Genomic DNA, 19214 nt, shown 5'->3' with positions numbered 1-19214 from the left:
AACGCCACCATGCATTCTCACGAACTCTTCTCATTGTGCAGGGACCTCCTCGTGCATGCTTTCAATCGTACGTTCCTTCAAGTATCTCATCCTGCATGGTGCTGGTCGCAGCCCTGTGGTGCGCACGGTGTGCGCCTGGTGCTGCAACTCCTTCAAGCACACCACCTGGCCAGGGTTATCGCCGCGGAAGGTTTTTCCGTGCACACAGTAAGAGTCTGATGCATATAACATGTACTTGGTTGGTTAGCATCTCACGAATCCTTATGGGTCGTCACAATGGTCGGTTTGCAAGCGCCAATATTGTGCAAGGAATATGCTTGCACCGTACCTATAAAGGCTGGGTGGCACCTACCCCATCTGCTATAGCGTATTGTTGTCACATTCAGCCACATCATGGCCGCTTATCGCCTCCCCGCGGAGCTGTGGACTGAGATTCTCCGCCTGTGCAGTGCCGAGAATCTCCTCGACTGGGCTAATCAGCAGTGCTTCTTCCAGGAATATTGCCGATATCTTCTGCTTGAGGAGACGTACTGGATCGAGCAGTTCCGCTGGGATAATCACGAGCGATGGAAGTATTGGGCGGGATGGTCCTTCAGTTGTGCGGTATCTGCAGATCTTGCAAGGTTCCTGCTTCAACGCCCAGGTACAGTTATCTCCACCCTCCACTACCGGCTCCTGGCGAGGTTGAATAATCGTCTGATATTCAATCAGTCCTGACAGCGCGTTGTCAGATATCCCTGTTCGAAGATGGAAACGGCCAGCCAAGAGCCTGTCGCAATTCTGTGGTGGAGTGTTGCTGGTGGGAGCCTCGACACACTGCACAAGAAAAGTCGGTTCGCTGGACTCACCGCCCATGTAATGAGACAGGTGTCTGTCTTTGTGCACGATCCAAAGAATGTCTGTGGGACGTTGCGAGACCTTACTACCGGATTGAGGAATCATTGGACTTGCTATGCTGCTGTCGCAGGCGACGTCGAGTAGGCAGTCCGTGCCCATTAGCAGACGGGTTCCATGACTGGTATACATGTGAGGACAAGGCACTGTTTGAGGTTGCCCTCGAAGAGCAGAGAGTATGTACGGCTAAGACAAAAGATATATTCTAGTAGTCTTAGCTACAGAGCAGCGTAACATTCGATCCACAGACTAGTACTTCAAATTGTGACCACATCGTCGCCATGATCCTGACGTTTTGAAGCGCGACCTCTCTCAATGACTGGTGGGTTCGAACGAAGAACTCAACGTCCGAGTTAACAACAGTCGAGTTCTGAAGCCTTAGGCATTCTAGATTGCCGGTAACGACTTTCCTTAACAGAGCTAAAGAGGGAGAATCCAGGTGAAAGTTCCTCATATGAGCTAGGAGGAGCGGCGGGGCCGAATTGAGATCGAGCAGATTTATACGGCCGCTGATCTGTATATGCGAGAAATATCCAAAATTGTTAAGTAGCCCGAGGATCCTTACAACGGTAGAACCGAAAGAGCGTCCTTGAAGCATCTGCAGCCATGCACGATGGCTAAGATGGTCCGGCATAGATATCGCCTCAAGTCGAAGGTCGTCAGTAAGCGTGATCCGTGATAGGTGTGGTAGTCTGTTTAAAATAGCCTCGAGATCTTTTATATAGGATATACGCGTCTCTTCAGTTAGTATATCGTTGCCCCAAATTCGCATAGGCGAGATGTCGTCTCGGACAATTCCGTCTGGCGTGTCGAGTGAGGTAGCCTGTATTTCTGCTTCTATTTCGGTGCTACTTAACCATTGGCTACACTTGATAGTTAGGTGCTTTGTATAGCCCACAAAGGCTACATGTCGGTCCGCAAATCTGGAGAACTGTTGTAAGGAGGAGACTGAATGGGATACGAAGAGATGTCTGGCATGCTGTTGCCCGGCGATCGCGGCGAGGGGCTTGCAGACTAGTCTTAAATTAGCGATATCTATAGGCGTTTCTAACTCCTCGAGGACAGCCACGACTAGCTCGACTGGCAACATGAGCATGGTGAGAGAGGAGTGTGACAGTAAGAGCTTCGAGCTGCAGAGCCTGGGCGAACGCCGCTTTTTATTTCAGCCCCCTCGTCCGCGATCCCTGCAGCTGAAGAAAATAATGAAGCAATGAGGTTTCTGTTTCCTGATCTGAAGGCTCGGATTCTGCTACATATAACAAGCCCTACCGACGACCTACAAAGACTCCCCAGTCTCGTTGAGGAGAGGCACAGTCTCGCACGGCATTCCTTCGGCATAAGCTTGGCAAGCAAGAAAGGTGCATGGACGCGGCGGAAAGGCATATTGGCGTCTGCGCGCGATGTCCTGCCCACCCATGCATTCGGAAGCCATACACGCAAAGTATCAACGAGCTCTACAATCCCAACCAAGTCGTAGCTTAGGACTGTGTATAGGCTGTTCGGTACTGTACTATTTCTTGTCGATACAACCTGGACTTCCCCTCTATTTTTGGCTTCTCTGAGCTCATCACATCTCCATAATCCTTTGGTCCGCTTGGGGACGCACATACCGGCCGCCAAAATTTCGTGTGGGTTCCGTTCCAATCTCAGGCCGTGAAGGGCCAGGACCGCCGCGCTGCGCTTCTTGTCGAGTCTCATTGGACCAGTTGCCAATCCGCCCTAGATTGAATCGGCCTGATGTGACGCGATATACGAAGCCATGAATGGCTTAATTAGGCAGTATCTAGCTTTCACAGCGGAAATACGGGACCGAACTCTCGTCCTTACGAGCAAGTGCCTGCCATGAGACTCACGTATCCTTCTCATCTACATTCGCGCGATCCCTGATCGACTCTCGTGCCCCTGTCTACCACCCAATGCAAAGTGGGTAACGAGGTCACTGCAGTTGCCAGTAATAGGCAAGCTAAAAACGGCTCCGATCCAATCCCCCATTTTCAGTCGCGACGCAGAGTTACATGCGAAGTCCCTTTATGGCTTGACGGGTCCAGTGCATTCATAAACAATGCAGCCAGACTTCCAAGGCCCCCTGCAACTGGAGTGATCTGTTGCCGTGGAGGTAAGCAAGCTCTTTGTGGCTAGTGCGACCGACCGCCCGATCTCCACCACAACGAGCCACAGCTCTGGTGGCTTTGCAAGTTTCAGCCACGCAATATGGCAAGCAAGTCTGTGGCTGCCTGCGTAGTGATTGCATGCTTGCTCCACCAATCAGTGCTCTAGTTGGAGACGGGTCACAAGTGGTACACCGCCCCGAAGGCCGTGCATCAAACAGCGTATGTAGTGGTCAGTGCTTGAATCGCCAGCTTGCGCGGCTCCTCTGACTTCTTCTCTCAACGTGTCATAACAGGATTGAATTATCTCAATCAGTACCGCGACGCTTCACAGGTCAAATGGCTCCCGAACTTCACATTATAGAGTGCATTTGCAGACCAGCCTCTGCTCTTCATCCGCCACCGTCTGATAAACCCCTTCGCATCCAGATCGAGGGACCTTTGGTATCCATCGCGAAGCTATTCCCAGACACGCCGTGGGACGTCAGCAGTGTGCCGGCGCCATTTCCCCAACTTGCAGGGCGCCGTCTTGCGGAACTGACTTACGAGAAGATCTATGGTCAGCGATATCGCCCCGACATCGAGGGAGACCTCGTCGTACGTGACGAGTACCTCGGCTGGGTTCCAAGAAGAAGGTAAGCTCACATCACGCCGAGCTGGCCATTGTTTCTCCGGCTCCCAACTCGTTATTAATATTTTAATAACCGGACCAGCGAGATCGACTATTATGGTGTCACATTTGATCACCTAATTCCTGCGCACGATCAGGATCCCGAGGTGCTTCAGATTAACATCATTGAGATGGATGAGGACAAAGGCGCATACGCAAATCAATATCTGCCGTTTCATGTCGACTGGAAGGACTATGCTGGCAAACGGATCTTGGCTGTCCCTAGATGCTGCCAGCGAAGAATTGGCTCCACAGATCGACGGAAAATCAACGATGGAGTGAATTGGAGGGACAATGCAACAAGACAAACAGCTTTAGACAACGGCCATCCGTACTAGATTCGATGGATAATGGATTCAGCAGAGCTACGTCGGTCACACAAATTCAACATTGTGCATCACGCAGCGGCGCTGCGTCAAGCTTGAACAGTGACAAAGATGCTACGGCCGAGGCAGATAACCCTGATTGTCCCGCATCAACCAACATGTGCACTACGGAGACCCCTGATTTGCTCTGATTGGTGAAGCAAGCATGCAGTCATCATGAAGGCGCCATATGACTCACATGTCCCGCTATTTTTGGCCTCTATCACAGACTTTCATTGGCCCTTTGTGAAGCGAAGCGCCTGCGACGTTGATGCCTGGGCTTCCAGCCTCGTCTAATTTGAGAGGCGCGTTGGCGGTCTTCCACGCGCGGCTTTGGATCTGGGGCTTTCGAAGGAGTATTTATAATGGTCTGGACAGCTCCGGCCTTGGGCATCAAAGACCAGCATTTGCCTTTTCCGTGCATTTAGCGACAAACCGGCTCATTGCGCAAATCAACCATCATCAACTATTGCCTGCCCTGCAATTGATCTCTGCTTTTCAGCCGAATCGTATGTGCTTTCGATGTATAACCTGGACCACAATGAAGCTGACAATTCATAGAACATGTGTACCATCTACACCGACCGCTTCAGCTGCGGTCATATCTATAAAGATCGCCGAAATCCCTGTGAAGACCCGACTAGATGCCTCCCCACATACTTGGAAGGGATGACTGTCAGTTACACCTGCGGTGCCACTGCTTGTAATACGCCACCTTCGTCCGATTGACGACGCCTCAAGACCTAAGGAGATCGAGGCAGGCAGCAGGCAGCAGGCAGCACTCCTCATAGGGCGTGTGGCCGGTACCTAGGATATCGCAGAAGTTGGGCACGGAGCTCACCAGGGAGAGTGCCAACCAGGGAAAAGGATCATCTACTACCTTGCGGCAGTCAAGCTCAAGAGTGGGGAAATCTCAGTTACGGAGCCATTGTCTCTGCGTCCTTCCGTAGCATCAATAAAACATTGGCACTTTAATAACATGGCTCCATACGGACTGCGAAGACTACGAAGTTGAAACCAGTCGGGTCCACGTCCGGCCGTGGGGGGCCCAACTAATGGAAGAAATGGCTGTCAAGAAACCCTCCGTCATTCATATACGTTTCATACATTATTTGAGCCCTTGAATTATAGGCTAGCTCTTAAGACAGGCCGTCGAACTGCACTGCCATCTCATCTATGTAGTAGTCGATGGTCTAGCGAGTCCGCGTACACGAAATGTGAAAATCGCGATATGGCTATTGTTTGGTGTGGGGCAGGATCTACCACATACGGCAACAAACAAGAATCAGATGCGCGGGCGTGATGAAGGGTCTGCAGGACGTTGACGTCTGGACGGCTGGAGAGCTGCTCTATCCACTTTCTTGCCGTACAAGTGTACAAGGACAACGCCGCAGTCTCTCATGTCCGGCGCTCTGGCGGCGAGTTCTCCTGCACCCCTCTCCATATACCTCAGAAAGGTGTGGTTTCCCGGAGCCATTAATGGCTTCAGTTGCTAGATATAGCTTCCACAGCGTAAATACGGGACCGAACTCTCGTCCTTACGAGCAAGTGCCTGCCATGAGACTCACGTATCCTTCTCATCTACCTTCGCGCGATCCATGGTCAGCCAAGATGCAACACCCATATTATGCACAATTGCCTGAAGGCTACACTCCCGTCGACGATGAAGAAGGCATTACACAGCTTTTGGACTGGGTTTATGGCAGGCTGCCTGAAGTGCAGGACGATTATATCGAACAAAGCGCTCAATACTTGATGAGTTCGTTACAACAAAGCCGCTCTCCGATGTCGGCGAAATGGAACGAAGCCAGCGCTGTAGCCTTAGTCCTTTGCGGACGCTTCGAGGACGCTGACGAATATATCGAGCAACTCAGCAAGCAGCTGACCGCATCGAAGCAACACTTCCCCGAACAAACCCTCTTGGCAGAAGCCCGGAGCGGTTCACGGCATCGATTCGAAGCTGCTCTGTATCGCCTGACCAGACACCCCTCCCGTGATGTCCTCCGATTGTCCTGCATCTGTGCAGCAGCACATGGAGATGTTGAACTCTTGGAATATCTGGACGAGGAGTTCCACTGTGTGGTCGAGGATCGCAGCCTGGCAACACCGATCGATAATGCAATTGACAGTGGGCAGTGGGCAGCAGTCCAACACCGCCTTATCGAAGGGGCAAACACCTGCCCACTCGAGGAGGTGCTGGCGGTTCGAGCTATACAAGTCGGGCAGCTAGGAGTGCTCCGCTTCCTAGCACAGTGTTCAAGCTTACCATCGGTGTACTTCAGAGGCACACTCCTCATTCAGTATGCCATGATGTTGGATGATCGCAAGCAGAGAGAAGATATGATCGAGTCTCTTGTCAGAGATTTCCACGTCGATGTCAACGTTTTAGGCCGGGACGGAACGGCACTTCACATCGCAATCCAGTCCGAAGAGACAGACACAGTGGACCTGCTGCTTAACCTTGGCGCGGATGTCCATGTAAGAGATCATCTAGGACAGGATGCTCTCGAGTACGCAATCTCTCACAATAAACTTTTCCCTCCGCGGCTTGCACAGCTATCAAGACACACCAGCTTGGCGATCGACGCCGAGAAAAGGCGGCTCGCCGCGCGTATCATCCAGTCACAGACACACTCAATCATTCGACATCTCTGCGCTCTGGTCAGCGACAGCTCGATCGACACGACGGTGGAGCAGAAACTAGACGTTGTTAAGCATGCATGGCGATCTTGCAATATCGAAGAGCAGCTGACCATGATATGGGCTCGCAATCTATCACTGGCAGCTTTGCAATGGTATATTGCCGAAGTTGAGGCCAAGGGGGTCGCCGACGATTACATGGTCGCAGCAGAGGTGACAGTGGCGGTTGCAGGCCGTGACTTCTGCGCATACAGCATGATGTTGGTGCCGGACGTCCAGGAGCCGGCATCCCGGGTTTGTGACTCCACTGAAGCAGAGCCTTCCGAAGCAGCCCAGATTGTGGCAAGGTATTTCATGCCGACTCATGTACACCTCCATGAGAAGCTCGGGCGGGAGTTGATGAAGAGGCTCTCTGATGGTGCACTGCGCGCCCTCAGCTCCATTATCTGTTCTCCTGATGCGCAGCTCTTTGTCAAGGGACGAGAAGCGCAGTACTTGGAGGAGGATGACTTATATCAACACTTTGTCCAAACGCAAGGTTGGGAGCTTGACAGGCCCCGCCTACCCTCCCCGTCTTCGCAGCGCACAGCAGATACAACAGTTGCATGATTCGTAGACTCAGTAGATCATCGTCCTATGATAGAACTTCGCTTCACAGCAATGCAAGTCGAGACTAACCAGACTGCACGTGGCCAAATATCTCAGGCTTCTTTGAATGATCAATATGCTGAGTTGAAACGCTCCGGACTCCTGCTACCATCGCGGCCGAGCATGTTCTGCCACGGTTCAGTCTCTGCGCAGTCCTGACATGTGAATTTGCAGAAAGCTGATGTACTGCCGCCCATGAGGCGCACGGCTATGGCAGCTGCATAGGTGACCCTCATGATGCGGCTGCGATGTCTCAGTGCCGTTACGTAACGGCGCCAACCTAGCGGGGTTGCCTTGAACATGCCGATGATAGTCGACAATTATGCCTCAACTGGTTCGAAATGGTTGGACGAGCCGCATTCGCAGCTGGAAGCTCGTCTCTACCTGCAGATCTGCCCTACCGGCCCAGCCCGCCTGCAATTCCGCCTCTTGCTGCACTTCTCAGAGACAATGTGCTCGGTCGGTTGTATTCTTCAGCCAGAATCGGCTCCAGCCACCACACCCTGTTTCGCAGCGTGATTGGCAGGGCCACTTTTGGCGTCGCACGATTCTTGGCTCCCATGGTGGAAATTTGCGGGGCCTGGACGGCGCGTTGTGCAACTGTGTAGCGCGCCAGGCTGTGCCGAGCATTTTGTGCAAAAAGCACAAGCGTTGTGCGGGAGCCAGAGCGTCGCGAGCATGGCTGAGTGGGACGTGTCCTTCGGGGGGACTTTCACACGGTGCCAAAGTATCTGCATCTGGTTCCTGCATTCTGTTTTCAGCTACAGGGATTGCGGACGAGTGGGGCAGAAATAGAAAGCGGCTTACGTCCAGGCCCTTGCAGGCTCCGCAGCTCGAAGCTCTTACCGCCAAGCACTGAACCACACCCGAGCATGTTCGGAAACGCCCGTGTGCTTCCCCGGCCCCTGTTCTGTCTGCTCTCAGCATCAACCGCCAGGACGAGGGCTGCTGACGGAAGGCGTTGAGGTACTTGCGCCCTAGTCCTGCCTCAAGCGCGAACCAGCAGCAATGCCTGCCGCCCGCAGCACGGCATCACCCTTGACCCGACAGCCCAGCCACCCAGTGGTCTGATGACGACCCTCCACGGGCAGATGCAGTGGCACTAGGCTCGACAGATCATATCTGCTTTGGTTGCACTCGCCGCGCCCCTGATATGGGGGTAGCCTTGCTGTGTGATATGGGCCAGCCAACGAAGCTCCTTGATCAAATAAAGGACGGCCTCTCCCAAGGGCAGAGCACCATTCACAATCAGAGCAATATATGTACGGCAAAGCCTCGTCTCCGCTGTGCAGTTTTCCCATTCACGACCACCTCTGCAATCGCCGTCCCGCATGTATTATTATCCTCAAGATCGCACTGCCCCGCCGAAGCCAACATTCTTGGTATTCACGCTGCTTCCTCCAGATGCCGGAAATTTTCCGGCTTCTCCGTGCTACATCGTGGGAGTACTTCGTCGTGGAGAGGTTCCCATCAGCCGCCACACTATCAGTTTCTTCAAAATCCCTGAGAAAGAGCCTCCGAAACAATGCCCTGAACCTCCTGAACTTCCGACTCAACATAAAGTCGCGACTCCTCTTCCTCCTGAACGGCTTGAGCCTCCTGAACTTCCCCATTATAAAGTCACGGTTCCTCTTCCTCCCAAACGGTTTGAGCTGTTCACCTTTTCGGTGTCCCTTTTTCCTAGTCAGCCGGACCCAAAACCTCTTCACGACTTCGGTGAAATCACAATCAGCACCACCCAGGGAGTGTCCGAGCTGTGGCTGAATGCCAGAGAACTCACCAGCTGGATCACATCGGCCCAATCGCGCGACGGTGTTAGTGTTGCATGCACCACGGACTACCCATCGTTGTTGACAATCAACCTGCCAGAACCTCCACTGGCATTACCAGCATCTCAACTCACGATTTCGCGGGCTGACGACGAGGACTGCCGAACCCTCCCACATGACTTGTCACGCCTTCAGGAGATCGCCGAGTGCGAACGCAATGCCCAGTCTGAGCTGTTCGGAGTGGTACAGCAACTTTACAATGAACTCTCATCGATGCTCTCTCGCGCCACGCCGCAGCCGACAATGCCAATGCTCCCCGCTGGAGCGCAGACCCCGATAGTCCCTGAGGCAGGCGTGATCCCACCCAAGAGCGCCGCCCGGCTCAAGAGCAATAGTATGGACAAGAAGGCTAAAACAATCAAGAAAGGGCCAAAGGGGATTTTTCTCAGCTCGGACACTGGCTAGGGCACGAAGGCAGGTACCAGTCAGGGCAGATACTCCTGGCTCTTTCTATATGCCGACAGCGTCTAACGGACAAGTACATGTGCAGTCCCAGGAAGAGATCTTACGCGGAGTGGATGAGCTGCTGGGACCTCCCTGGCCGCGATATTCATAGATTAGCAAAGCACCACGGGACACTAGCAACACAGGGCATTTTATCTCGATATTCTCCGGCATGCATCATTTCGAAGCAATCTGCAACACTGCGTGAATCTCTGCATCTCCTCATCAACTGTGAATCGCTTCTGACTGTGCGAGAGCAGTGGACAGGTGCATACATACAGCCTGCCCATGCGGCTGCATAGTAGGTAACTTCATGCATGCCGTGCAGACCGTGTATCTTCGATTATGAGTGAGTTCTGACGAGCCAATCAAAATATGTCACCAGGCAATAAGCGCGGATTTCTCATCGAGCACTAAAGACAGTTGTCCATATATCATGCAGCGTCTTTTCTGCCTCCGCCTCGTCTACGCAACACCAAAACCTCAGCTATCGCGCAGGCCACCGCCATCAGCACAAGCACAGTGGCTCTCTGCAGTGCCATAAATGCAGGCCCGAATGAAGCAGTTCGCATCGGCGTCCCAAGTGTCCCAGGTGCGCCAGGGCGGGAAAGAGTGGGGCCTTTGCCGAATGAGGAAGGAATGATCTTGGATTGTCATTCCTTCCTGATCCGGTAATTAGTGGAACTCATCGTGCAGCGACTTTTCGCCGGGAACCACTGAGCATGTGGACACTTTTGACACGCTGATGGCATGATAGCGCAGTAGTGTGTGGCCAAGACTTGTTCTTGCTTTTATATAAGCTGCATTAGACTGGGTTATCCCATGTGATAATAGGTTGTGAACCCACTATACGCAATGGGAGGCATGATATGCTCGAGGTTCTCTGTAAGTTGAAGCACCTGTTGGGTTTTCGCCTTGACGTGGGGATGAGCCTTGGGGACTCTTACCGACGAGGCAGCTTCAGATCTCGCTGCGCGTAGCAGAAGCCTCGTGTTCAGTACGACACATTGTCCTATAAGGTTTGCAGTCCATGGCCATCGTTCCAAGGAGTCCATCAAATACGACTCCATGGGCGATTGTCCTTCGAAAACATCAGGTATCGGGTTTTGGAGGGAAAGGTAATAACGCGCCCCACGTAATATCGAGACAGGGACTTCAGTAGCATAGGGTGGACATCGTGGAAACTGTGCTATTTCGGGCCGTAGTGGCAACTACACCCGTGACTAGAGTGGACCATTCTGCATCTGCATCTGCATAGTGTTGCCGATTATGAGCATCTCCGCGCGGTCGAATGACCAGTCAATGGTGAAACCCCCACCCTCACGGTAGGAGCCATTTTCAAGCGAGGCTTCTATATGACTGTCCATCATGTGACCTCCTCGCCAAGCGGGCTCAGCTCCGAATGGCCGGTCGCTGCCCACAATCTGTTCTTCGCACACAAGCCAATGATTAGCATCGTTGCTGTCCGTGAGCTGCATTGACGCGCTTGGGATGCCCAAGGGCTGCCCATGAACTGCGGTGTCGAACAAAGGTGGGCCAGGAGGACACTCTATTCCTGGCTGCAGTGCAAGTCGCGAAGCTTGCTGAGATGTGTGATGATTGGCCAAGGCCGGGCATAAAGATGACCTGCTCGCGAGCTGAGACCACTGGGACAGTTGAAACGGTTCTATAGGGATGCCGCTCGATTCGATCAGATTTTCAAGCCACCCAATATGTGCTAGCAGTGCCTCGTTTTCTTGCTTAAGCTGCTGAGTGCAGTTTCGCCGCTTGGGGATGTCTGTGGGGTAGACACATTTCTGCTGCCGATCAGTGCATTGTGAGCACCCTTCGAGCTTTCCATCGCATCGTACCTTGCGAACCTGGCCAAGCCTAGCCTGTCAGCGTGTTCTAGACAAAGGACCTTCGAGTGGAAGCTGGACATGTCCTGCTTCGTCTAATAGATAACGCATCTGGAAGGCCCAGCAAAAGGCCCAAGCCGAACGGTCGGCAGGATAGTCAAAGAAGGTGATTTCTCATCCTGCTCACCTTGCAGAATTTGCACGCTCGAGGGGTGCGGCGCCGTGCGGTACTCCCGGCCGAATCAGTGCGGTGTTCTAGGCCGCCCATCCTTCTCGCCCGCCTGTCAGGCGACATGGTGCTGTCGAATATACACTTAACGTCGTGGCTGGCCGCTGAGCCCGCTGCGGCTGCGAAATGAACGTGATCGGAGATTACCGGAAATTCCAATTTTAATGGCCCGTGAAGAAACGTTCTGCGGGATGCTGAGAATAAAATGGCGCCCAGGGCAAGGACTGCGCGAGGTCCGGTGGTTCGCCCTGTGGTTCGGCAATTTGCTGCGTTTGTGGTTGGCGAATGAAGGCTACTGCCACCCTCTTATATGGTCTACCCTTGGCCTCAAGCGGGTCTTGATGAGGACGTAGTCCGCCACCCAAGGATGTGCCAGATGAGGTTTCAGAGGCGCAACGTCATCGGGCGTGCAGGCTGTGTCTCGTGTGGACCTGCCTCCTGCCCACTTACTCCCGTATCCAGCCGAGCGAGTCGAAACACCCCAAAGGTCACTTGCACAGCCACGCCGGCGACCCATCACTCTGTAAGTCAGCCAAAACTACAGAGAGCGGACGCGCTTTGGAGGCGGGAATGGCAGAACCAAAGCCACTGCCTGGCCGTCACCTCCTTGCTGGGTGATGCGGCAGAAGCCTGGCCCGTGCAGCCAGCTCCATACTATGGATCATATGGCGCCAAACACCAGCACATCAGTAGTTAGCGAGAAGCAGCAGGTAGGGCTCAAGTCTTTGGGAGGGGGTGAGAAGACATAGAGGGTCCAAAAGAGTTGTAAGTCAATGATAACCATCATTTGGTAGTCTTTCACAGCGTTTTCGAGAGATCATTCATGCCACGTAGAGCTGGCTGTGCGGCCGCATGCTTGAAGCGAGGGCAAGAGTGTCGATTGACCTTGCACTCTATGAAATGGGTTGATGTTTATTAAGGCCTTGTATGGCCTTGCTTCGTTGGGGGGAGAATCTCCCCAGGGAACAGCCTGTCCAGGCAGAGCCGGCCCGTCTCGAGCTGAAGATGGCCACTAATGCCAGCCTGAATCGACTGTTGAAGAGGATCAGTGCTACAGACATCCCGTTGAGAGCATGCCTTCTGTCCAGACCCCACAAAGCAACCTTCACTTACGAACAAACCCCCCCTTCCCACCCCCCCAAATCTCTTCACAAGAGGGAACTTTCCAAGCGTGGTCCTTCGCCCACTCCCTCGCACCCACCCACTTTTCGAGTCCAATCACAAGGTCTTCGCCGACTTCTTCGATCACATTTGGTCTTTTGATCTTTTGCATCCTGGCCTTTAGCATCAATAAGGTGATGGCCTCTCGCATACTCTGCTCGATGGCGCCAACCCATGACTGCTGCGGCATCGCCTTTGTCGCAGTTAGCGAAGTTGCGCGAAAATGTGTCTGATAAACCTACCTCTCGACCTTTCTCGCGTGCGCGTCGGTTCCTATCCTTCAGTACCACTTCCGATCTGTATGCCCAGCCAACTACTATGAGGTTCGCGAGATATAGACCCATCGCACTACGATCCAGAAGGATCTCCCAAAAGAGGTCGCGAACTTTCTTGAGTAGCTCCTCCATGCGGCCGTCCTCGATTTTATCTACTTCGCCCGTAGCAATTCGAGGGGCGGGACGTTTGCCGGCAAGTCTTTCTGCATTCAGCGGCAAAGGCTGAATCCCGAGCGTCTCTTCGCCGATAATGAATCCAGACCCGGTCTTGAAGTCTTGAAATGGTTAGTACGTTGACTGTATCTGAAAAGAGAGATTCTACATACGGGTTCCAAAATCGTACTCCACCAGGAGCGGCAAGCGGTCGTGGTACTTGGTTCTCTAGTCGAGGAGTCAGCGTGAGGCGTTAGAATAGGGTGGGGCTTTACGCTACTTTCTCCTCATGTAACTTCACGAAGATCTTCATGGGATACGATCCATGTGAGGACTTCGCCCAGGGGAGTGCGTGGGTTTTCGACCGGGCAACGAGAGCCTCGAAGACGGTCTCTGGATCTTCAATCGTGTAATTCGGGAGGGGATGTGTTGAAGGCAATCCATCTTTGCTGACGTAGTTCCGATGCAGCGGGTCGCCATCACGAGGAATGACCTCAATCACAGAGAAAACGAGTGATGCTTTCTCGAAAACCTGACCGTCAGGGTCTTCTATGGCGATCTCGATATCTTTCGGAGCTCCAATCTTGTCTTTGTCAGGGACCAGTTGACCTGATTTTTGACGTTCTCTGTTGCCCTGGAGATCGTTCAAACCCTCCTTGCGATGGAAAATAAGCGTATAAAGTGTCTCCATTTTGTTACTGTGAAAGGTCCGGGTTTGCTGAGAGATTTGGCAGACGCTGAGATCGGACAAAGAGAAGTGCTATCCTTCATGTTCTCCAGGGAAGCTGCTTGCAGATACATGTAGAATTACCGGCAAGCCTGGCTGATTAAGGAGGAGGGGGAGGTGGCACGCAGTCGGTGTGACACACCTGCTAGATGACGGTGAGGCGCAATGCTGGTTCTAGCCCAAGACGTCACCCACCAACGCTTCGACAACACTGGCCATGCTCAAAGCTGACAACGACCCATGTCGATCACGCACATGCCAGGGATCGGAAGGCGAGCAGCCCGGGTGGCTGCATTCAATCATTCACCAATAGGGAGATGGGCCTGTGTTGATCTTGTGAACCGTTGCGCATGAGCCGAGGGAAGGGGGAGGGGGGGCTGAGACCTTGGTCGTAAGCCGTCAGACCAGCACCAGCCTGGGTCCCCTCACATCAAGGCTCCCATACCCTTGCCAGCAGGTCTAGATCAAGCCGAAAGTCGTGGCAACAGGCTGCAGTGTATTAGATGTACAGGGCTCTGGCTGGGGTGTATGTTCGGCCTCTTGCACTCAGTGCTGTCCTATAACAGGCTACGGTCTCCTTCTTGTACCTTAACATTTGAAAGGGACAGCAAGAAACTTTATGTCCCCATTAAGACCCTCGATGGAATACCCACGAATGATGAACATCGGGGTCTGCAGGAACTCCAACTCTTGCCGGCTTCCGTCCATGTACAAAGCGACTTTAGGTTGATCCACGGCCTCGGGCACCCAAGGGAACATCGCCAAGCCTTCATTTGCCCCCGCCTTTATGATACCACTCTTGAGCCAAAGAAATTGTGCTTCGAAGATTGACCGAATCTTGACTCCGCTCTCTTCCAGAATTTCTCTGGCCCGTTGCGTCTTTACCTATCAGCCCAATTCATTTGAGACAAAAACGGGTGTACTTACAAACGCATCTTGTATTTGGCGGAGTAACAGCGCATGTTCTTTAGGACAGTCGATTATGTCTACAATAATATCGTTTACTACGACATATGGCTTCCATGGCATTACGACGGTACGGAAGACTCTGCCTTGTTCCCGTAGGTCTTCGAGGCTCACCGAAGCCTCTCTTTGCCCTGCTTGGACGGCCTTTGTGCCATCGGCTTGGTCGGAGTCTTGCAAGACGATATGAAAGAATTCACTCCTCGCTTTCATGTGGGGGTCGGGTTTGGGCGGCTCCATGGCGTCGGCGAGCAGGCAAGCTGAAGCGAGGCATGTGAGAAGTGACTGGGAGCAAGGTCGTTGTTCAGAAGACGAGATGTCATATAGAGGTGGGAAAGTCTTCCTTCCAAACTTGCGTAGCTTTAATACTTAAATTGTCGGAGGACCTGTCCCAGGTTGCTTACGTGCCTCGGGGCAGAAAGAGATGTACCGCTCAAGCACAGTCATTCCATGTAATCCATGCTCTCAGCTGCAATCCTGCCTTGATCCGCACGCGCCCGGGGCGGGCGGATACGTCCCGAGGCATGTCCAGCCTTCTAGCCATGCAACGGTGCATGCCAAGAACAACTGAATGCTCAAGTCGTCTTCAGGGGGAAGACATGTCGGGGCTGGGGAAAGAAGTCGGTCAGGTAAAGTGCAAGGCTCAACAGGGAGAGCTACCACAGTACCGCGCCAACAGGCTTGAACGTGTGCATGGGTCGAGTCTAGCCGTCCCCGGGGAGGCTGCCGGTCTGAGTCCAGGACACAATCAGCAATCAGCGAAACAGGGAACACCCCTTGTTAACGACCATAGTATGCAGGAGTAGCACGTATTACTACCTGATCTGGCCTTCGTGCATATGTGACTGACAGTACTGTGCGGTCATTCCGCCACAAGAGCCTTGCGTGTCTTCGTGCTGAAAGATCGCCTCTGTGCCCACCTCCATGCACGGCACCCTGGCCCTGCATCCCCGACGCGCGAGCCAGCCGAGAACTGCAAGATGTAGCCATTGCTAAAGCACAAGCACTCACCGCTGGTCGATCGGGGCAGCTCGCGGTCAGGTCATGCAGCAGACCTTTGTTGGTTCGGCTTGTCCAGTCCTCCCGGTGCAACCGCCACATCACATCTGGCTAACCCAACGAGGTAGTAGGTCGAATTTGGAGAGCAAGGTCAAGACGCAGGAAGACAGGGCAACCGCCATCATACCGCTGATTTCACGGTTCAACTCCTGATAGGCTGCGTGTCTTCGACTGCGGCGCCTCCCTGCATGATGCGCGGATGATCCTGGCCGATCACATGTGGTGAAGCACTGGTAGAGGGGGTAGCTGCAGGATGTTTCTCAGAAAGGTGGCTATTGCGGCGAGAGATGTCAGCGATACAGCCATGCCATCGGGCTTGAAGGGTGCTTCTCCATCGGACTTGCCTGCTTGGCGCGAAGTTGCGGCTCGCTGGCTCGCCTGGAGCTGGTGCGACCTCCAAACAGTGAATTTCGGTGACTGCGGTACAGGACGTTAATGCACTCTGCTGAGGCCCTGCGGTTGCGGCGCAGTGATGTTGACCGCGGAACTTGTTGAAAGAACTCCGTTCTGCTCAAACACCGGCTTTGGCTGGAGAGTGACTCCTCGGCGGATGTGCAGATGTGTTAAACAACTCAGCGTGCGTTCAACGGGCTGTGACCACGGAAACTTCTCCAGAAAAGCAAGCTCATAGAGGCGCGTTCTTGTATTCACTCGTTTCATAAACGGAATCGACAATCTACATTGCCGCCCTCGCTCAAAGCATGCAGCCGCGCAGTCAGCTCCACATACCATGAATTCAATGTCAAAAAACGATGGCGAGAGACGCGCAAGGTGATGATTGCCATGGAGTTAATGCTCCGCCGAACCATCTGTCTGCCTTCTCGCTACTGTATCAAGCTCCTGCTCCTCCTTCAACCGCTTCTTCTCCTGGTCCAACTGCTCCTGCTTCTCGATCAACCGCTGCTCCTGCTCGTCCAACAGCTGCTCCTGCTCGTCCAACCGCTCCTGCTCGTCGATCAACCGCTCTCGCGCCTCGTCCACCTTGTTCTGCTCCTTGATCAACTGCTCCTGTAACTGATCCAAGCGCCGCTCCCGTTCAACATAATCCACGTGTGCGTTCTCTGCCGCAACCGGGCACATCCCCTTGCAGAACTTCGGCAGCAGGTCGCTCGTCTCGTCGTTCATCTTTCCTCTCCTTTACGATGCTTTTTTCAGGATAAAAGAGACAAGTTGTTGTTCTTATTGGTGATCTTGTTGGTGTTCCTGTGGTATTCTTGTTGGTGTTCTAGCGCTGTTCTTGTTGCTGACTCTGTCGCGCGTGCTACTGTGGTCTGCTCCGCAAAGTGTGAGGAAGGAGGGGAAGACCATCTCCGGATGGGCCTGAGCAGCGGTTTGCCTTTATATCGGAAGCCAGACACTTGTGCCGAGAGTCGGGCTTCAAGGACCTGGTTTGTGCCAAGAGTGGTGCGCGCCCCAGTGGATACAGTTGGACTCCCTGTCATGCGGCCCAAGGTGTGCTGGCGGTTTGGCAAGAGGCTTCCGGCGTATACGTCCACATGTATGATTGTGTACATGGGTGAGTTCGGCCGTCCCCGGGAAGGCTGCGGGCTTGCTTCCAAGACACAATCAACGATCTATGCAAAAGGAAGCACCCTTGCTAATGACCGTGGCTCGCAAGTATGAGGAGCATCACTACCTGATTTGGTCCTTCGTGCATGGTGACTGACAGTGATGTGCGGCAATTACGCCACAAGAGCCTTGCGTGTCTTCGTGCTGCACAATGGTCTCAGTGTTGGTCCAACGATTTCTTACCACAGCGGTGCCCCCCTTCATGTACGGGATTTCAGCCTTGCATCGTCGATGACGCAATCATAACCACGACAGCCACAGCACCAGCAGCGGGGCCGGGGTGGCTCCTGAAGACGCAGCAAAGGCAGCAGCAAGCTTCATTCTGCAGAGCCCATCTCCAGCAGCAACCACGGAGATGCTGGAAGCATATACATTGGATTCAGGAATGCCAGGGTTCTATGAAATGGTACTTTATTTAATAACGGAAGCGCACTCTCTTCGTTGAAGAAGGATTCCCTTGAGGATTGCCTGTTGAAGGCGTGCCGGCTGTCGGTCTTCGACGCGGCGGAAATGTCCTGGAAGTTGCTGAAGGAGGCAACTTAAAACATGTTCAGAAGTCCAGAAATACCCCAATGCCCTTTTGACTTGCTTGCCGTGCGCTCTATTTCAAGTCTGAGCATTTCCAGAGCCCATTGGGGCTTTTGAACCCATTTGAATTGCAAATTTGCCTCGTACTCAAGTTAGCTGGGTTTAAATACGTATCCACCCCACCGACTCACCTCTGCGCCATTTGTCCAGAATAATTCGAGCACTGCTTTGAGGCCTTTGTAGATCAATTTCGCGAGATCCTGCATCTCGGGATCTTTGATGATCGGTACGAGGGAAGACCCAGCGTGGCCGTCAGCTACTAGGAGCGAAGTTACCAAGATTATGATTTCCGCGTTCTGGAGCCTATCGGCATCGTATGCGAAAAATTGCAGGACTGCGTCGCGCACAGGCGTGTCTCCAGGGATCCGTGAGAGTTCAAAGGACGGGCGTCCTGCTGTGTCCGCTGTGATTTGTCAATCACCTGACATCCGCAAGAAGACATGTCCACTTACCGATTCTGTACATGAGTTCCAGCAACTCCGACAATGCCGGCTTGTGTTCCCTGTATCTCTCGTCCGCGAGGGCAGCCAGGATGGCTTTTGAGGCGGGGGCCAAACTCTTCCGCCCAGGTTTCCTTGTGCTTTTCATAATGATCACTGATCATCATCTTCAGTTGGTCCGGATTGCTTGGTGCGAAATTGCGGCCCTCTGGGTCTCCGGGTGCTTGTTTGACCTCCCGAACAGGGACTTGCAGCGGCTCCAGTGGAAGAGTGCGTCCTCCAGCATACACAATGTTGTACCTTGCCGTCCTTTCGGGACCAAACATTTCTTCGCTAGGAATCAGAGGCATGTCGGGTTCTGGCTCCGGTCGGTCACCCCTGAGCCCTTCCTGGACTGGTCGCCAGAATTTGGCTTCCAATCTCCAGTTGGGGTCATAGTCGGCTGAGGTGAGTGTAACTACCGTCATGTTGTTGGCGTGTAGACAAGCTCCGCTGAGGCAGGTGAGAAAAGACTGGGACAAAAGCGTTGTTCAGAAGATGAGATGTCAAGTGGATGTGGGAGATTCTTCTTCCCAAACGTGCATGGCTTTAATACTAAAACTCTGGAAGGACTT

General features: G+C 53.3%; 11 protein-coding genes across 11 annotated transcripts; 3 read left to right on the top strand and 8 right to left on the bottom strand.

Moving 5' to 3' along the window:
* Positions 1 to 30: 30 nt before the first annotated feature.
* Positions 31 to 1163, bottom strand: B0I36DRAFT_394426 (uncharacterized protein; the record flags this gene model as incomplete). Its single annotated transcript, XM_046161498.1, has 2 exons — positions 381 to 1163; positions 31 to 215 (listed from the first exon to the last, which is right to left on the bottom strand). Exons 1-2 carry the CDS (start codon positions 1024 to 1026, stop codon positions 31 to 33), a joined length of 831 nt encoding a protein of 276 aa, XP_046007856.1. The 5' UTR covers positions 1027 to 1163.
* B0I36DRAFT_335031 (uncharacterized protein) lies at positions 1000 to 1709 on the bottom strand (the record flags this gene model as incomplete). The annotated part of the gene is made up of 1 exon (XM_046155413.1): positions 1000 to 1709. A coding segment is annotated over one exon (516 nt), but the record flags the coding sequence as incomplete, so codon positions are not given.
* A 1489-nt stretch (positions 1710 to 3198) lies between these two features.
* Positions 3199 to 4171, top strand: B0I36DRAFT_335030 (uncharacterized protein). The gene is made up of 2 exons (XM_046155412.1): positions 3199 to 3637; positions 3716 to 4171. The coding sequence occupies exons 1-2, from the start codon at positions 3342 to 3344 to the stop codon at positions 4008 to 4010; spliced, it is 591 nt and encodes a 196-aa protein (XP_046007854.1). The 5' UTR covers positions 3199 to 3341; the 3' UTR covers positions 4011 to 4171.
* Positions 4172 to 4375: 204 nt separating this feature from the next.
* On the bottom strand, positions 4376 to 5235 carry B0I36DRAFT_335028 (uncharacterized protein). Its single transcript, XM_046155411.1, has 2 exons — positions 4599 to 5235; positions 4376 to 4546 (listed from the first exon to the last, which is right to left on the bottom strand). The coding sequence occupies exons 1-2, from the start codon at positions 4824 to 4826 to the stop codon at positions 4490 to 4492; spliced, it is 285 nt and encodes a 94-aa protein (XP_046007853.1). The 5' UTR covers positions 4827 to 5235; the 3' UTR covers positions 4376 to 4489.
* A 413-nt stretch (positions 5236 to 5648) lies between these two features.
* On the top strand, positions 5649 to 7286 carry B0I36DRAFT_368002 (uncharacterized protein; the record flags this gene model as incomplete). Its single annotated transcript, XM_046159546.1, has 1 exon — positions 5649 to 7286. One exon carries the CDS (start codon positions 5649 to 5651, stop codon positions 7284 to 7286), a length of 1638 nt encoding a protein of 545 aa, XP_046007852.1.
* A 1370-nt stretch (positions 7287 to 8656) lies between these two features.
* Positions 8657 to 9559, top strand: B0I36DRAFT_354265 (uncharacterized protein; the record flags this gene model as incomplete). The annotated part of the gene is made up of 1 exon (XM_046157291.1): positions 8657 to 9559. The coding sequence occupies one exon, from the start codon at positions 8657 to 8659 to the stop codon at positions 9557 to 9559; it is 903 nt and encodes a 300-aa protein (XP_046007851.1).
* A 1139-nt stretch (positions 9560 to 10698) lies between these two features.
* On the bottom strand, positions 10699 to 12101 carry B0I36DRAFT_335022 (uncharacterized protein). Its single transcript, XM_046155410.1, has 2 exons — positions 11624 to 12101; positions 10699 to 11457 (listed from the first exon to the last, which is right to left on the bottom strand). The coding sequence occupies exons 1-2, from the start codon at positions 11729 to 11731 to the stop codon at positions 10822 to 10824; spliced, it is 744 nt and encodes a 247-aa protein (XP_046007850.1). The 5' UTR covers positions 11732 to 12101; the 3' UTR covers positions 10699 to 10821.
* A 373-nt stretch (positions 12102 to 12474) lies between these two features.
* B0I36DRAFT_335019 (uncharacterized protein) lies at positions 12475 to 14314 on the bottom strand. The gene is made up of 3 exons (XM_046155409.1): positions 13535 to 14314; positions 13428 to 13482; positions 12475 to 13376 (listed from the first exon to the last, which is right to left on the bottom strand). The coding sequence occupies exons 1-3, from the start codon at positions 13943 to 13945 to the stop codon at positions 12814 to 12816; spliced, it is 1029 nt and encodes a 342-aa protein (XP_046007849.1). The 5' UTR covers positions 13946 to 14314; the 3' UTR covers positions 12475 to 12813.
* On the bottom strand, positions 14305 to 15300 carry B0I36DRAFT_335016 (uncharacterized protein). The gene is made up of 2 exons (XM_046155408.1): positions 14909 to 15300; positions 14305 to 14860 (listed from the first exon to the last, which is right to left on the bottom strand). The coding sequence occupies exons 1-2, from the start codon at positions 15182 to 15184 to the stop codon at positions 14570 to 14572; spliced, it is 567 nt and encodes a 188-aa protein (XP_046007848.1). The 5' UTR covers positions 15185 to 15300; the 3' UTR covers positions 14305 to 14569.
* A 1339-nt stretch (positions 15301 to 16639) lies between these two features.
* B0I36DRAFT_335012 (uncharacterized protein) lies at positions 16640 to 17531 on the bottom strand. Its single transcript, XM_046155407.1, has 4 exons — positions 17252 to 17531; positions 17145 to 17228; positions 16832 to 17086; positions 16640 to 16722 (listed from the first exon to the last, which is right to left on the bottom strand). The coding sequence occupies exons 1-4, from the start codon at positions 17309 to 17311 to the stop codon at positions 16660 to 16662; spliced, it is 462 nt and encodes a 153-aa protein (XP_046007847.1). The 5' UTR covers positions 17312 to 17531; the 3' UTR covers positions 16640 to 16659.
* A 281-nt stretch (positions 17532 to 17812) lies between these two features.
* B0I36DRAFT_354262 (uncharacterized protein) lies at positions 17813 to 19067 on the bottom strand (the record flags this gene model as incomplete). The annotated part of the gene is made up of 3 exons (XM_046157290.1): positions 17813 to 17968; positions 18292 to 18463; positions 18613 to 19067. The coding sequence occupies 3 exons, from the start codon at positions 19065 to 19067 to the stop codon at positions 17813 to 17815; spliced, it is 783 nt and encodes a 260-aa protein (XP_046007846.1).
* Between the last annotated feature and the right edge of the window lie 147 nt (positions 19068 to 19214).

This window comes from Microdochium trichocladiopsis (assembly GCF_020744255.1).
Source record: "Microdochium trichocladiopsis strain MPI-CAGE-CH-0230 chromosome Unknown B0I36scaffold_10, whole genome shotgun sequence".
NCBI lineage: Eukaryota > Fungi > Ascomycota > Sordariomycetes > Xylariales > Microdochiaceae > Microdochium > Microdochium trichocladiopsis.
The sequence above is the reverse complement of the archived record's forward strand: the minus strand, read 5'-3'. Positions and strand labels throughout refer to the sequence as shown.

Coding starts and splice junctions, on each gene's coding strand:
- B0I36DRAFT_335012 (XM_046155407.1), bottom strand. CDS start 17,311: ATGGTCTTCCCCTCCTTCCTCACACTTTGCGGAGCAGACCACAGTAGC. Junction 17,087..17,144: donor TTTATCCTGAAAAAAGCATC/GTAAAGGAGAGG, acceptor AAGTTCTGCAAG/GGGATGTGCCCGGTTGCGGC. Junction 16,723..16,831: donor AGGAGCAGGAGCTTGATACA/GTAGCGAGAAGG, acceptor TGGTATGTGGAG/CTGACTGCGCGGCTGCATGC.
- B0I36DRAFT_335030 (XM_046155412.1), top strand. CDS start 3,342: ATGGCTCCCGAACTTCACATTATAGAGTGCATTTGCAGACCAGCCTCT. Junction 3,638..3,715: donor GGCTGGGTTCCAAGAAGAAG/GTAAGCTCACAT, acceptor TAACCGGACCAG/CGAGATCGACTATTATGGTG.
- B0I36DRAFT_335028 (XM_046155411.1), bottom strand. CDS start 4,826: ATGAGGAGTGCTGCCTGCTGCCTGCTGCCTGCCTCGATCTCCTTAGGT. Junction 4,547..4,598: donor GTGTAGATGGTACACATGTT/CTATGAATTGTC, acceptor GAAAGCACATAC/GATTCGGCTGAAAAGCAGAG.
- B0I36DRAFT_335022 (XM_046155410.1), bottom strand. CDS start 11,731: ATGTCGCCTGACAGGCGGGCGAGAAGGATGGGCGGCCTAGAACACCGC. Junction 11,458..11,623: donor GAGCGTGCAAATTCTGCAAG/GTGAGCAGGATG, acceptor AGGCTTGGCCAG/GTTCGCAAGGTACGATGCGA.
- B0I36DRAFT_335016 (XM_046155408.1), bottom strand. CDS start 15,184: ATGGAGCCGCCCAAACCCGACCCCCACATGAAAGCGAGGAGTGAATTC. Junction 14,861..14,908: donor GCCAAATACAAGATGCGTTT/GTAAGTACACCC, acceptor TGATAGGTAAAG/ACGCAACGGGCCAGAGAAAT.
- B0I36DRAFT_335019 (XM_046155409.1), bottom strand. CDS start 13,945: ATGGAGACACTTTATACGCTTATTTTCCATCGCAAGGAGGGTTTGAAC. Junction 13,483..13,534: donor TGAAGTTACATGAGGAGAAA/GTAGCGTAAAGC, acceptor CTCCTCGACTAG/AGAACCAAGTACCACGACCG. Junction 13,377..13,427: donor GGAGTACGATTTTGGAACCC/GTATGTAGAATC, acceptor AACCATTTCAAG/ACTTCAAGACCGGGTCTGGA.